Source organism: Nelusetta ayraudi, unplaced genomic scaffold (genome assembly GCF_046127955.1).
Source record: "Nelusetta ayraudi isolate G7.1 ecotype Tasmania unplaced genomic scaffold, CSIRO-AGI_Nayr_v1 ptg000089l, whole genome shotgun sequence".
Taxonomy (NCBI): Eukaryota; Metazoa; Chordata; class Actinopteri; order Tetraodontiformes; family Monacanthidae; genus Nelusetta; species Nelusetta ayraudi.
The window spans coordinates 2255307-2270000 of record NW_027466139.1 but is presented as its reverse complement, the minus strand read 5'-3'; the positions used below and the strand labels follow the sequence as shown (position 1 = coordinate 2270000).

At 51.0% G+C, this 14694-nt stretch overlaps 1 protein-coding gene across 2 annotated transcripts in view; it reads left to right on the top strand.

The window, feature by feature from the left end:
• Window positions 1–14694, top strand: part of LOC142901642 (spectrin beta chain, non-erythrocytic 1-like) — a 45806-nt gene that overhangs the window by 7579 nt on the left and 23533 nt on the right. Inside the window, exon 2 of one of the 2 annotated variants that reach the window (XM_076046224.1) lies at window positions 4703–5023. In XM_076046224.1, coding sequence (XP_075902339.1) covers window positions 4876–5023 — 148 coding nt within the window. In that variant the 5' untranslated portion in view covers window positions 4703–4875. Of the gene's footprint in view, window positions 1–4702; window positions 5024–8462; window positions 9024–14694 lie in introns of those variants that run through there. The other variant, XM_076046223.1, reaches the window with a different exon arrangement.

Sequence of the window (14694 nt, the reverse complement as noted above, 5' to 3'; positions counted from 1 at the left end):
ATCAGTCACATGACGCCAGCCTCAGAGAAGCCCCACCCCCTGTCACGCCACCGACAGGCGTTTGTCGTTTTTAGCTCGTCTTTGTTTATTTTTCTCACGCTTGGTTGTGTGTCAGTGGTGTATTGGATGATTGGAAAAGGGGGGGTGGGGCCACACAGTTGAGAGGTGTGTCCTGATTGGCCGGTTCTTCTTTGCAAAGCACCTTTTTGATTTTCGACACCTTGATCTTCCCTGTTGTCTCCCTGCTGTTGTCGTCGTCTACTCTGCCCGCCCGAGTGAACACACAAGTCACATGACTTATTGATGAGCTCGGCGCTACAACGGCTCCCTGCTGCTCCTGCGACCTCGTGACTGCGTGCTTTTATTTTGAAGGGGCCGAGGACAAGTATTCATACAGAAGGAATATATAAATAATCCGGACGTTCTGTGGGACTTTCCCAGAATGCACTGGGAGCCCTCAGTGCTCAGTGGGGGTTGCTGCTCCAGTGATTGGTTCCAGGTCTCCAGGCTTATCAGCTGATCAGAACTCTCTCACTCTCTCTCTCTCTCTCCCATTCACACTTGAGCTTGTTCGCCCTCAGCTGTGACCTCATCCCACACATTCCTGTATGTGTGTGTCTGTGCGTGTGTGTCTGTGTGGTGTGTATGTGTTCAGTCATAGCCGTGACAATTTTAAAATTGTTGTTGATAGCGTTGAACCTAACCAGGAAGTTGAGGTTGAACGCCCCCTGCTGGGAGCCGGGGGGCTCCTGTGGTCTCCTCATTCCTTTTCCAGATATCGCTGCTGTTGTTTGAGAGCATGGGGGGGAAAAAAGCCTGGTGACCTTTGACCCCAGCATGTAGCTGTAGCCCAGGGGTGGCCAAACGTTTTGACTGGCGTGGGCCACAATGGGTTGTAAAATGTGACCAAGGGGGAGCCGGAGCAGCAGCAGATGGATGGAGCATTTTGTTGACCCTCCTCATAGTTGGGAAAAATATATTATGGGATGTTGTAGAAAACGTGTACTTCATTGTCAATTGAAAATGAACAAAAGCAAAGTTACAACAAAATGTCTCTTTGAGGTCGTCTCTGTTGAAGTGACTTTAAAGACTGAAAATGAAACCAATGAAATGCAGGTATTTTTCTGGTACCAGCACTTACTGCTGTTTAAAAGTAACTTAGAGTTGTGTTATTCTTCGGGATATCGTCGTCATCACCGTTGCAGAAAACGCAAGAACTCGGGGAAACTAGAACATTTGCTAAGGTTTATTAACATAGTTTCAAGTTCGGAGGGCCGAATTAAGAAGCTCAGCGGGCCGCATATGGCCCATGGGCCGCAGTTTGCCCGTGCCTGCCATAGCCTAGCTATAGCCTAGCCTAGCCCGTCTGATAACTGACCAAGTGTTCCGTTGAATAAGTAGGTGGGGTCTGTCAGTCTGAAGCCGACCGGCTTCTCTGGTCAGCGTCGCCACGGCAACCGCTAACTGCATTACCAGTTAGCGCTCTGCGGCGCGCTAACCCAATCAGGTGGAGACGCTCAAAGTCGGATCAGGAGGAAAAAAACATTACTTCCTGCGTTCCTGTTCGGCCGAGAGCTGCTGGTCTAGTGTTGCCGCTGGTGTGAGGAGGCGGAGCAGACCCTGCGACACTTGGCTCCGCCCCCCCCCCCCCACCACCACCACCACCACCACCACCACTCCCACAGTCGCTGTTGCTGCTTGCTTGTCAGGTCAGCCTGTCTCTCTGTGTGTCCTACATAACTCTGCAGAGAAAATAGGGTGTGATGGATGATCTCCTCGTTCAACACACACACACACACACACACACTCCTGGCTGTGTGACAGAGTGAGGACACTGCAGTGTGAGGTCTCCAGGAGGAACCAGGCCGAGTTCTGGAAATAGATCCTCTTGCAGTGCCTGCTGTGTCCTGTAGAGGGCGCCCTCAGGGAGACAGAGACAGCTGGAGGAAGTTTAGCCAAGTTTTTCCTCCCCTGATCCTCCTCTTTACCTCCCGTTCCAGGAGCTGCACCGCCCCCTCATGTCCACAGGGGGTACTGCGGCACTGTGTGAAGCAGTGCGACAGCAACGGGAAGTTTATTGAACTTGTGGAGAATCTTGGTGGAAACTGCGGAAACTGCGCGTGATTCCTCGCCGGGCTCCAGCCGACCCGTCTTTGTGCTGCTGTCGGCTGGAGCCTGACGAGTGGGCCGCCCACACAATGCATGCTGGGAGCTTGGTAACCATGGAGACCTTTGGTTCTGGCTCAACAATGTTGCTCTTTCACTGCAGAGTAACAAAGAGAGGAGATGGAGAAGAAAAGGAGGAAGAGGAAAAGGCTCGATTCAGGACCGATCCACTCAAATGGAGAATTTTCTGATGGGTATTTTATTTATTGTAGAACATTAGAGAGTTGTTTTTTTTTAAAGAGTTTTTACTGTCCAGAGTGTAAAACTTCAAGAAAACTTTGTGCCAGTGGTGTCACAAGACCAACAGGCTCTGTGTTTCAGCAGGCCTTGGTCTTTTTAGGACCACTGAAGAAGATCTTTTTTTTTTTTTTTTAATAAAGAAGGAAGGAACAGCATAGGGAGGAAGAGATGAGGATGGAGGGATGAGCGGAGAGGAGGTGGACGAGGAGGCTGCAGCAGAGGATGCTGGTGGGTGAGACAGAGGTGGGTGGAGGACGTGGGCGAGCGAGGACGGAAAGACGAGAAGAGAGGTTATTCACGGTTTTATGTGATTGGTCCATGTTCACGACTGGCCCCACCCTCCCTCCCTCCCCTTCCTGTCATCTCTCCACCTTCGTCCTCCTGTCCTCTATCTCTCCTGATGCTCTCCCTATACATGACGTCATCTGTCCCCTCCCCCTCCACCCACCACCCGTCTGCAGGGGCCACGCCCATCTTTGGTGTCAGACCAATCGCCAGGAATCATTCTGGTCACATGATTCAGCTGGAACTGGGGAAAAACAGCTTCAGCATAGCACTTAACTTATGAAATGAAGGTGAATCCTTGGAAGAATTTGGCTGGAAGACGTCTGCAGCTCCCCCTGGTGGCAGAATAAAGCATCTACTCTAACATTAGCAGGCAACCTTAGCTTCGGACTGTTTTTCGCCGTTACCATGAGCTTCTGTCTCCAGCAGGAGTACCTAACGCTTCTTTGCAGGCTACTGTCTGCGCCATGCTAATGCTACATGCTAATGCTATCATGGAAATCAGTCTGACGACGCTGCAGTTTGACTTCCTGCTGCTAGCTGCAGTCGCTCGCTCTGTGTGTGTCTGTGTGCTTCAGTGCTTCTGAGTGACTGGACTGGTGCACTTTACTCTGGCAACACACACACACACACACACACACACTGCCAGCGTCCCAGTGGCAGCATATTTTTAGCGTAGCAACACAAGCTGGTGCAGCCTGAGTGGTGGTTGTGCAGAGAGTGGGTGGCTCACACACACACACACACACACACACACACACACACTGCTTTCTCCCAGAAACCGAGTTCTGGCAGGAAGAAAAAAACAAAACAAAAAAAAATTAAAACTCATTGGTCGTTGGTTGGTCTTCGTGGGCGGAGCCTGATGTGCTGCAGGATTGTGTGGGAGCAGCAGCCAATCAGTGATAAGATCTGAATCTCTTCCTCTCATCTTCGTGATCAATAATCAATGTTACTCTTTGATTGTGTTGTGTTTGGCTCTCTGATAGGCTTGTGATGTGTGAGTTGGAATCGTCTTGAATTGCAATGCCAGAATGTTTTGATGACGTAATTTGCTTTTTCCCGCCGCTTCCCTTAATTTGGGACCGATTTACAATCTCACAAAGACGCTGAGAGAATTTCCGAGCCGTCCCTGAACAGTTCTCCTCTCCACTCTAAACTGTGGAGTCACATCTTGCAGTAACTGGCAGTGACCGGTGGAGGGCAGCATTCTCTCACTTTAGAAGGCTGGAGGTCCCCGAACAGAGCAGCAGGATGCTGGTGTTCAGCAGTGACGTCCAGTTGGAGCTGTCTGTGTTTTTCATAGATTAATCCATCACAGTGATTTATGATAATTATTTATTTATGTTATTGCCAGTAGCATTATTATTGTTTCATTTCAAATGAATATTCAATTTATAACTATTTATTAACTATAAAAGTAAATAAAATGTGTTTTTTATGTATTTTTTTATATATATTATTTATATTATTATTAACAGTATATAATAATAGAAGTAAAATATATTAATAAAAAAAGTAATAAAATAAAATTTTAACAAAAAATAGAACAAAAAATGAATCTAGAAATCTTAATTCTGAAGAGTGATATTAAAGGCGTTAGATGAATGACGTCAGAACGTCTTTATTGTTGTTCCGTGGTGAAGATTGAAGCGCTGCAGCCGTCGGTACAGTTATTAGGGCGTTTACCCACTAGCCCTGTGCGGCTAGTGCCAGCCCTTCACGGTACGGGACAGCTCAGTTGAAAGGTATTTCCATAAGCCCGACTAGTCCCTGAGCGTGGGCAGAGTCACGGTTGCAAGGCGAACCGAAGGTTTTTTTGTGCCTCCCGTGTCCCGGAAACCATAGGATTCACTAGTCTGTTTGCGCCAGGAAACACTTATGTGTCGCGGCTGACTCGACAGTCAGCCAGGGTGAGCAGCTCTGCCCCCTGGTGGTGATGGAGATAGTGGATGTATGAACTGTCTGTCTGGCCTCTGACACGACTTCCTCCTGTGTCTCCCTCCCGCAGCTCGTGGACGACCTCCTCCGTCCCGTCACAGCCGCTCTGAGCGCGTGCGACTTCCAGCGTCCTGCCGCTAACAGCACCAGGCAGCAGGCGGGCAAACCGAGAGGAGGAGGAGGAGGAGGAGGCGGCGGAGGAGGCAGAGGAAGAGGAGGAGGAGGAATCGCACGGAGGTCACCATGACGTCGGTGGCGGCGGAGCTGGAGCACATGGACATCCAGCAGCAGTACAACGACGGCGTCAACAACCGCTGGGATGCCGACGACTGGGACAACGAGAACAGCTCGGCGCGCCTCTTCGAGCGCTCCCGCATCAAGGCCTTAGCAGGTAGGACCACCGGGGGGCGCCACCGAGCCCACCAGCGGCTATGTTTTATTATAAACCTGGAGGACCTGCTGTTCAATATCTGAGATTACAGCTAAAAACCTCATCCGGCCAGGTCAAGGTCCCCATACACACACTGGTCATGGATGCTACCCTCCCGCCCCCCCCGCCCCAGTGGCCACTTGAGGTACTGCAGCAAAAAATCCCATTGGGCCCCATAGAAAGTTCTAGTTTCTAGTTTCCCCCATAGAACGCAATACAAAAATAAACGCCTCCAAAACGGCTGACAGGACGACCTTTGACCTGGAATGCGATTCATAGCAAATCTTTCTATTGCAGATTTTTCACTCATGGTCTTTGGAGAAAAAAAAAAAAAAGGCCAGAAAATCACCAGAGAAAAGTTTATACCCAGCGTGATGTCACGTCTCATTCTGATTGGCTGATGCGTCCTCCTGTATCGTGGGAGTTACAGCAACATGTAAAGTGCTTCATGCTTCATGCTCTGTGCGCCCTCTAATGCGCAAGTCAAAAGGTTTTCCGGCAAATCTGCTGACTGAGCGACTCCATTCAAATGAAAGGTGGCCTACCATGTTGGAGTCAGGCCCCACCAGGTGTCGCTCTAGAGCTGGGTATCACTAACCTGCTCCAGACTGACTTGACCTGTTGACCTTTCAGTGGGTTTTTCCTACCTTCTGCTCGTTGCTGCCCCCTATGGGTCTGGAGGTACATGTGTGTGGAAGAGCTGGTTTGAAGGGGCCTCGGGTTTGGAGGGTCTTCAGCTGGTGGGAGGGTCCAGTCCCTCCGCCTCGGTCTCGTCCCATCAATGAAGGTTCCAGAAGGTCTCGCTAGTTCACATCAACACTGAGTGAGAACAATGAGCAGGAATGGGAGGGCGTTGCCCCGCCCACCTGTCAGTCATCTGTTAACGAGCGGCTTCCTAACGAGCTCCAGGATGGAGTTGAGGAGATCTCTGAGCAGATAAGAGTCCTGCTCGCAGGACGTCTAGGCTGTCACTTCCTGTTTCCTGAACTCTGACACGGTTATTAGCGGCTCAGCTAATATTGGCCCACACACACACACACACACACACACACACACACCCCCTGCTGCCGTTTTTACCCTGATGGACGACGACTTGAGTCTCACCACTAAATAATTCACTCTGGTGTTAAATATGCAGCAGAGGTGTGTGTGTGTGTGTGTGTGTGTGTGTGTGTGTGTGTGTGTGTGTGTGTGTGTGTGTGTGTGTGTGTGTGTGTGTGTGTGTGTGTGTGTGTGTGTGTGTGTGTGTGTTCACTGTCCAGCCATCTGAACCTCATGTCAACCTGATACGATCTCCTGGGAAACACAAGACGTTCAGCTCTTTTTACTGTGTGTGTGTGTGTGTGTGATGAGACCAGATGGAGTTCAGCTAGACACAAACATGTTGAAGAGCCCCACACACGCTGGTTGGCAGCTGGGACTACTTTCTCTACGTATCCCTCCGCCAGAGCGGGAGGAGGAGGAAGAGAAGGAAGAGGGGCGGGGCCTCAGACAGGAAGTGATTGTGTAGAGGTCCTTGGTGGCGGCTGCTGGATAATTGGAAGCAGCTTCCTCAATGAGAGGAAACACACACACACACACCTCCTCACTTCCTGTTTCGGGGGCAGCAGATGGAATGCTGGGAATGTGGGCGTGGCTCCATCTCGGTGGCAGCATGAAGAGGGTTTTTCCCCCCCCCAATATGACAAGAACCAGAACCGTCACCAGCAGATTGAACTGGCAGAGGAAGTGTGTGTGTGTGTGTGTGTGTGTGTGTGTGTGTGTGTGTGTGTGTGTGTGTGTGTGTGTGTGTGTCCCAGTAGGTTGACGACAGGCCATTGGACCAGTAGGTTCTGGTGACACCATCGTCGTCGTCGTAGTCATCAGGGTCTTCCTCCTGCTGAACTGAATCATGGGAGATTTGTAGATGCCTCCTTCCTAGCCTCCCCGGCCCCGCCCCCCTGGCCTCGCCCCTTCACTGCTGCCCCACCTTGGCAGGAATGTGACATCACGGCGTGAAATTCAGCACAGCTGTGGCGCTGCGTGTTAGCCTGAAGGTCGACAGACTCGTAGCACACCATGGTCATGGTGCGTTTGGCTGGTTGGTGGGCGGAGTCACCCCGGGGGTTTTGAGGGGGGGAGGGGGGGTCATGAGGAAGCTATATGACAACAGGAAACGCGGCGTGGCGTCTGGCAGAGAGAGGGAGGGAGGGAGAGCGCCGTCATGTTCCAATTATCAACAGGACGTAAAAGAGGAGAGCTGCATGCCTGACCCCTGACCATTGACCTCTGACCTCAGCTGGCTGCTCTGTCAGTCCTTCTGCGTCCCTCTGAGACATCAACAAATCAGGACGAGGCCGAGGTGGCAGGCCGTCACCTCCGCCCGACCTTGTTTGATCACATGATCCACCCCCCTGCAGCCAACCACAGAGGCTGTTACTGTGGGAAAGGAACAAACACCGGGCTAAACCCTGCAACTAGCAACAAACACCGGGCTAAACCCCTCAAATGGCAACAAACATCCGGCTATACCCTGCAGCTAGCAACAAACACAGGGCTAAACTCTCTTTGAAGTTCTATCTCCACCAGTGAAGGTCCACCTGGTTCCTTCACCATGTAGAGGACACACATGCTCACTTCCTGGTCACATGACCTCTTTTCCATGCATTGTTCCCATATCCCACTGTATTTGGCTGCAGTGACGTGATGATGCAGGATGTGTGTGTGTGTGTGTGTGTGTGTGTGTGTGTGTGTGTGTGTGTGTGTGTGTGTGTGTGTGTGTGTGTGTGTGTGTGTGTGTGTGTGTGTGTGTGTGTGTGTGTGTGTGTCAAGACGATCAAACAGGAAGTGCCGACAGATTTCAAACAGGAAGAACAAGGAACAGGCTACAAGTTCTAATATTAGAGTTTTCAGGGTGTGTGTGTGTGTGTGTGATGAGCCTGATCTCTCTCACACACACACACACACACCCTGTTTCCTTTTCCTCGGCCTGTCGGTCATGTTTATTGACATTCTTGGCGTGTGTGTGTGTGTGTGTGTGCGTGCTAAATACATTACTAGACTAGACTACTAGACTAAATACATTATAATATATACATATTATTTATGACTTTTTTACTTTGCAATGTAAATTGTCGACCTGTAGCGTCTCTTTGTGTAGCACTGCACTCTCTCTCGCCCCTCTGTCGCTCGCCCACTCCCACTCCTCCCATTATGCTAATCAGCAGCGACATCACCGCAGCCATGCTGAGCTCTGGTTGGCTGCTGGGGGGCGGGGCGGCCCCTCGCACTCCCTCCCTCTCTCTTTTTGTGTGTCTGGAGGTGTTTTCAGCGTTCGCTCGCCCCTCCCTCTCTCTCACTCTCTCCCTCCCTCTTGCTGTCGTTCACCCCGCTGCTCCCTTGCTCTCTCGCTCACTCACTCGTTCTCGGTGCGTCGGCGGCAGAATGACGGAGCGACACATGGAATAAAACACGCACAGGAGGACGGAGATAACATCCTGCCTGATTGGTTCTGCTGACCGGATCTGCTCCCTGGCTCCTCTGATTGGATATCATCTCTGGATCTTCTCTGGTTCTCCTCTCTGGTTCTCCTCTCTTGTTTCTGGTTCTCTGGTTCTACTCTCTTGGTTCCCCTCTGTAGTTCCCCTCTAGTTCTCCTCTGCTTCTTCTACCTTGGTTCTCCTCTGCTTCTCCTACCCTGGTTCTCCTCTGGTTCTCCTCTCTTGGTTCTCCTCCTGCTGCTCCTTCATGCCGACCCCGCCGTTGTGAGTCATGGATCTTCAGGGCGGCCTCACCAGCGCTCTCCCCCCTGGACCCCTGTCCCCCACCTTGGACTATGGTGTCCCTATATCCCCCCCTCCACCACCTGGTGGTGGGCCTGGAACCTCCCACCCGCCGAGCCCGGGTCGGGGGTCCAGCCCGGTCGGGGGTCTGGCCGTCTTCAACTACAACCAGCTGGAGGGTCGGTTCAAGCAGCTGCAAGGTAAGCTCTGCCCCCCTCTGCCAGGGTCTGCTGCAGCCGCCGGGGCTGATGGGTAAAAACCGTTGATCCGTGGGACACCTGGATGTCGGTTCTCTCAGAGGAGGAAGCACAACATCCAATGAGAGCAAAACAGGAAGTCAGTCGGCGTTTCTGCAATAAACTCCCCCCATCAACGGAAGAAGCGAACCTGGCTGTCCAGATGGATTTTTCAAATGCCCCCACTGGAGGTGGAGAGGATGTACTGCAGGAAGAATGTGGCGGCTGACTGTCGCACAGGATATCAGGTCCATCCCTCCTCCGCTCTGATTGGCCGGCTCAGTCCGAGCACACCTGCTGTTGCTCCATCCTAGAAAAAGCTTTATTTAAAAAGGAAGGTAAGGCTTGCCGCTGAGCTTGCAGCTAGCTGAGGAGTGGGGCCACAACGGATTCTAAAATTTGACAGAGGGGCCTTTAAATAAGTATGAGGGATATGTTTAAAAACACTTCATGTAGCTTTAATGTCAGTTGAAAACAAAAAGCAAAGTTAGAACAAAATCAGTGTCTGTGAAGCTCCACCGTACTTGGCTCTTCATTGAAGTGACTCTGAAAACACTGAAAAAACGGATGAAACACCGCTATTTTACTGACTATTCATATCATTTCTTCACGTTTGGTGGGCTGGATTGAAAAGCTGAACGGGCTACATGTGGCCTCCGAGTCGTAGTTTGCCCATCCCTGAGCTAGCTGAACATCAGCTGAAAGATCTAGAGGTAACGAAGTGTTTCCATTGGTTCAATAGAAAGAGAAAAAAACAAAATGTGTCCCTTCATGATGACATCACCGACAATGACCCATTAAGAAAAACAAAATCTATCGACACCTGTCGGGTGCGTTTGTTTCCGTGAAGCTGGAAGGAGCCGGGTGGAGACGACTGAGGGGAGTGTGAGCTGATAACTGCGGCTCTTGTCGGACCTTGAACCCGACTCCCTGAATGTTCCGACTCCCTGAACGTTCCGAAGGGAGTCGGAGCATTCAGACGCTCTGACTCACTTTGGTCTGCTCTCTGAGGTTCCGCCCCTTTCTTCCCCGCCGGGCCTCAGATGACTGTGTGTCATTATTTGAGCATTAAAATCAGTTTTTAAACTCTCTCACGTCTGAGCTCTTAAAGAGACAGTGGCACTACAGAATTGGTTCACACACTCAAAAAAAAAAAGAACACGTTGGTGTTGAAACATCCAAAACATCTGCTGGTTCAGGAGAACCAGAACCACACTCACCCCGGTGTGATTCAGTGATTCAGTGAGTCGGATCCGTTTTGTGCACGTGAATCAAAGTTGAGGCGGCCTTCTGGGATATGATCCATAGCTTTATCTGCAGGGTGATAAGCTGATGGTTTTACAGCCCAGTGAAGAAGAAGAAGAAGAAGAAGAAGAAAAAGAAGAAGAACAGAGTGCATTGTGGGTACTTGGTCCCTGGATGGAAGCATGTTGACAGCTGGTTCTCAGGTGACCCAGCAGGTTTGACGACTGAGGTTCTGGTGACCTGGGGTTGTGGTTAAAAAATTTTTGGGGGGAGAGGAGGAGGTCTCCATCATCATCATCATCATCATCATCATCATCATCACTCCTCGTTGTCGCAACCCTCAGGATCATCCTGCTGAACTGAACTGAATCACGGGAGATTTTCAAACACCAGGCGCTAGATGCTAAGTGCTAATCCGCCGTGAAGCATGAACAGACACACACACACACACACACACACACACACACACACAGAGCTGTCGGTTGGCGGCCACTGCGTCCAATGCTTTGTCTAGCAGAGCGCTGGTGGGCGGGGCTTCTCTGTGATACACCAGACAATAACAGGAGCACGCCGACGGAAACCTCCCCCTCCTCTTCGTCTCCTGTGTCTGTGGTCCAGCCAATCAGAGGGCAGCATGGTGGGGGATGGGGGTGTGTGTGTGTGGAGAATTAGAGTCGGGTGTCCTCAAGGTGTTTCTCCTCCTCCTCCTCCTCCTCCTCCTGTTTCTCCTCCTCATCAATCATTCATGATCTCCTTCCGCTGCCCCCCCGGCCCCCTCCCACCCGCCTCCCCCCTCGCTGACAGCTCGTGCTGAGCTGCACAAAGGCTACAGGAAGTGTCACAGCGGCTGCAGCTGTCACTCACATCCGGGGAGGTTCAGGTGTTCTGGTCACCTGACCAGAAGTGACTTCCACCCCATCATCATCGTCTCCACCAGGAATCTTTTGTCAATCCAAAATCAAATCGAAAATCTGACTTAATACGTTAAAAAAATTTGTTGAGCCAATCGGCTGCCTTTGTCCGTCTGCCCGACTCGGAGGCTGAGAGGTGATGATGTCACTTCCTGCCCTGCCAGCAGGAAGTCTGGAATGAGAGGGGAAGCTCTCCAGGAAAGTGGCACCAACATTGTCGTTGACATTGTACCATCACCTGGTCTGCAGCCAATCAGAGTGAAGCTTCCAGCTGTGTGTGTGTGTGTGTGTGTGTGTGTGTGTGTGTGTGTGTGTGTGTGTGTGTGTGTGTGTGTGTGTGTGTGCGCACACTCTTTCATTAGCGTCTGCTCGACACTGGGCTCAGTTTCTTTTCTGAGCGCTGAGGAATTTGAGGCGTGTGTGAGCGTAGCAGCGCGCCAACGAGGACGAGCTGATTGACTTCCTTGCGGAGGATCAGCTGACGAGCCGGAGCTGAAGAGGCCATTTGTTTAGGCGGGGGGTGGGGGGGCGGAGGGGTGGTGAAGGAGGGAGTCTCTATTGGAACAGCAGCAGGAGCTCCATCACATCAGAGACTTGAAGTTCCCACAGAGTTCATGCAGGAAGTGGTGTGTGTGTGTGTGTGTGTGTGTGTGTGTGTGTGTGTGTGTGTGTGTGTGTGTGTGTGTGTGTGTGTGTGTCACCCAGACCCGTTCATCATTTCATTTCGGCCTCTGAGATCTCGTTCCCTCTCTCTTCCTCTCTCTCGCACACACACACTCACCCACACATACACACTGCCTTGGCTCGCTGCTGACCTGCTGCTGCTTGTCATTGTGTGAACTGGCCCTTTAACTGAGGCTCCATGTGGCTGCAGTCAGTCAGAGCAGCAGGCTGATGGTCGTCGCGGCTCTCAATGCTCCTCTGTTCCTCATCATCCTGGCTCTCTCTCTCTCACCTCCGGAGGGGTTTGGGCGAGCGGGGGTTGTTGGGAGGGGGGCGGGCGGCACACTGCAGCACTGTGACTTGGCAACACACACACACACACACGCAGACTCGTCTTGACTTTTTTAAAATTATTTCTGCTTCTTTTTTTAAACCCTAACGGTGTTAAAAATATGTTTGTCCCGGTATTGAATCCAGGTCAGGACCATCAGAAGCTTTTCACTCCATCAAAAAAAAGAGAGAGATGCATCACATGACCACCAAAACCCATGACCCAGTGGGGGGGGAGCGGGGGGAGCCAATCAGACGACGCCGTCCGTCACTGCCGCTGACGTGTGGGAAAGATGTTTTTTAAACCAGAGACAATGGCCAGTTTTTCTCCCTGCTGTCACATGTTTGCTGCTCCAGGGTGCTTCCTCCTGCAGGCATCTAGAACTTGAGGTTGAGCTGTTGTTCACTGGAGGTGGGAGAAGAAGGAGGGGAAGAAGCTGCTGCAGACGTCCAGTCCTGGACGTCTGCAGCAGCTTCTTCCCCTTCTTCTCTGAAGTCCAGCAGCTCCTGGTTCTAATCAGGATTGTTGTTAAAGATACGAGGATGAAGATGATGGTGATGATGGTGATGGTGATGGTGTTGCTGAAGGTCTCAGTCTGGAGGAACGTCGGGCTCCTCGGAGGGACGGCAGGAATGTCGAGAGTCCTGCTCAACCACCACTGTGTATTTTGATAAGGCTACATGATCCTGTGTGTGTGTGTGTGTGTGTGTGTGTGTGTGTGTGTGTGTGTGTGTGTGTGTGTGTGTGTGTGTGTGTGTGTGTGTGTGTGTGTGTGTGTGTGTGTGTGTGTGTGTGTGTGTGTGTGACCCCTCCCCATCGCTTATTGGAAACAGATGTTTGATTATGTTCAGCTTTGCACACACACACACACACGCTTCTTCTTGCAGCTGATGAATAGGACTACTTCCCGTCCCCTGGTCACATGTTCAGTGAATGCTGCGCTCTCATTGGTTGTTTCCCAGGCTGATTGATCCATGGGGTTGTTGTCACTGTGTGTGTGTGTTTGAGAGAGTGGGATAAATTGTGTTATTTTGGGAACTTAAACACACACGCACAGAATGAAATTAAGAATGATGTAGGTCACATGACATTTGCATCTTGTTCACTTCCTGTGTGTTTCAAAGTGGGCAGAGACAGCGGTTTCCTTTTGTCTGTCCACTCACACACACACACAACCCAGACGGAGGCATGCCCTCCGTCTGGGTTGTGTGTGTGTGTGTGTGTGTGTGTGTGTGTGTGTGTGTGTGTGTGTCCTCGGGCTCAAGTTAAGGTCAGAGGATGATCAATACGCGGCTCCGATCACACTCACACACTCAGCAGGACGCCGAGGTCGGCGAGCCCGCTGACGCTGTAGTTTAGCAACACGCAGCGTAGTTGGCCAAGGCGACGACCCCTAGTGGTCGGTATGTGTGTGTGTGTGTGTGTCTACGTGTGTGTGTGTCCGTCCGTGAGAAAAAAACAACGACGGGTGTCTTGGTGTTATAGAAGGAAAAAACAACTATTAATCAGATTACAGGGTTGTTGCATTGCTGCACACACATGACACAGGGTGTGTGTGTCTATGTGTGTGTGTGTGTGTGTGTGTGTGTGTGTGTGTGTGTCTGTGTCTGTGTGTCTGTGTGTGTAATGAAGCTGCTGAATACCAGTGAACACTGACACTATTGTCCAGCTGCACACTAACACACTCTGAAGGTCACCGGATTGGATGGGGTTTTTGTTTGCACGTGCTTTTTATCTGTGTGTGTGTGTGTGTGTGTGTGTGTGTGTGTGTGTGTGTGTGTGTGTGTGTGTGTGTGTGTGTGTGTGTGTGTGTGTGTGTGTGTGTGTGTGTGTGTGTGTGTGTGGTTGTTGTTGTTTCCTGCTGAGGTTGCTGCGTGTCTGACCCGTTACCTCCTCTAGTACAGTTGATTTGTTTGGAGCCTGTTTCTTTTTCTCCCACTGAGCTGCTGCTCAACTGTTCATTCAAACCAGGACGTTCCACCCCAGACCAGCAGATGGCAGCACTGACTGAATATAGATCCACAAAATGTGACAAAAATGTGACAAAATCTGCACGCAGCACCAGCCTGGTATGACCTTTGCCCTCGCAGCAGCCCAAAGCTGCTGGCGAGATACGAGCATGTGTGTGTGTGTGTGTGTGTGTGTGTGTGTGTGTGTGTGTGTGTGTGTGTGTGTGTTACCATGAATCTTGCAAGAAGTCAAATATTAAGCAGCTTTTGTGTGTCGTGATGGTGCAATAGTGAGGTCAGCGCAGGAAACACTGCAGCTGTGTGTGTGTGTGTGTGTGTGTGTGTGTGTGTTTAGATTTAGTCTGATATGTCAGACACAGGAAACCTCTCCCACTCTCCCTCACACACACACACACATACACACACACACACACATCAGCTTTCCAAGAACAATGCATTTGTCACATCTTGAACACACACACACACACACACACACACACACACACAGATAAAACAAAATAACTGGATGTTGACGT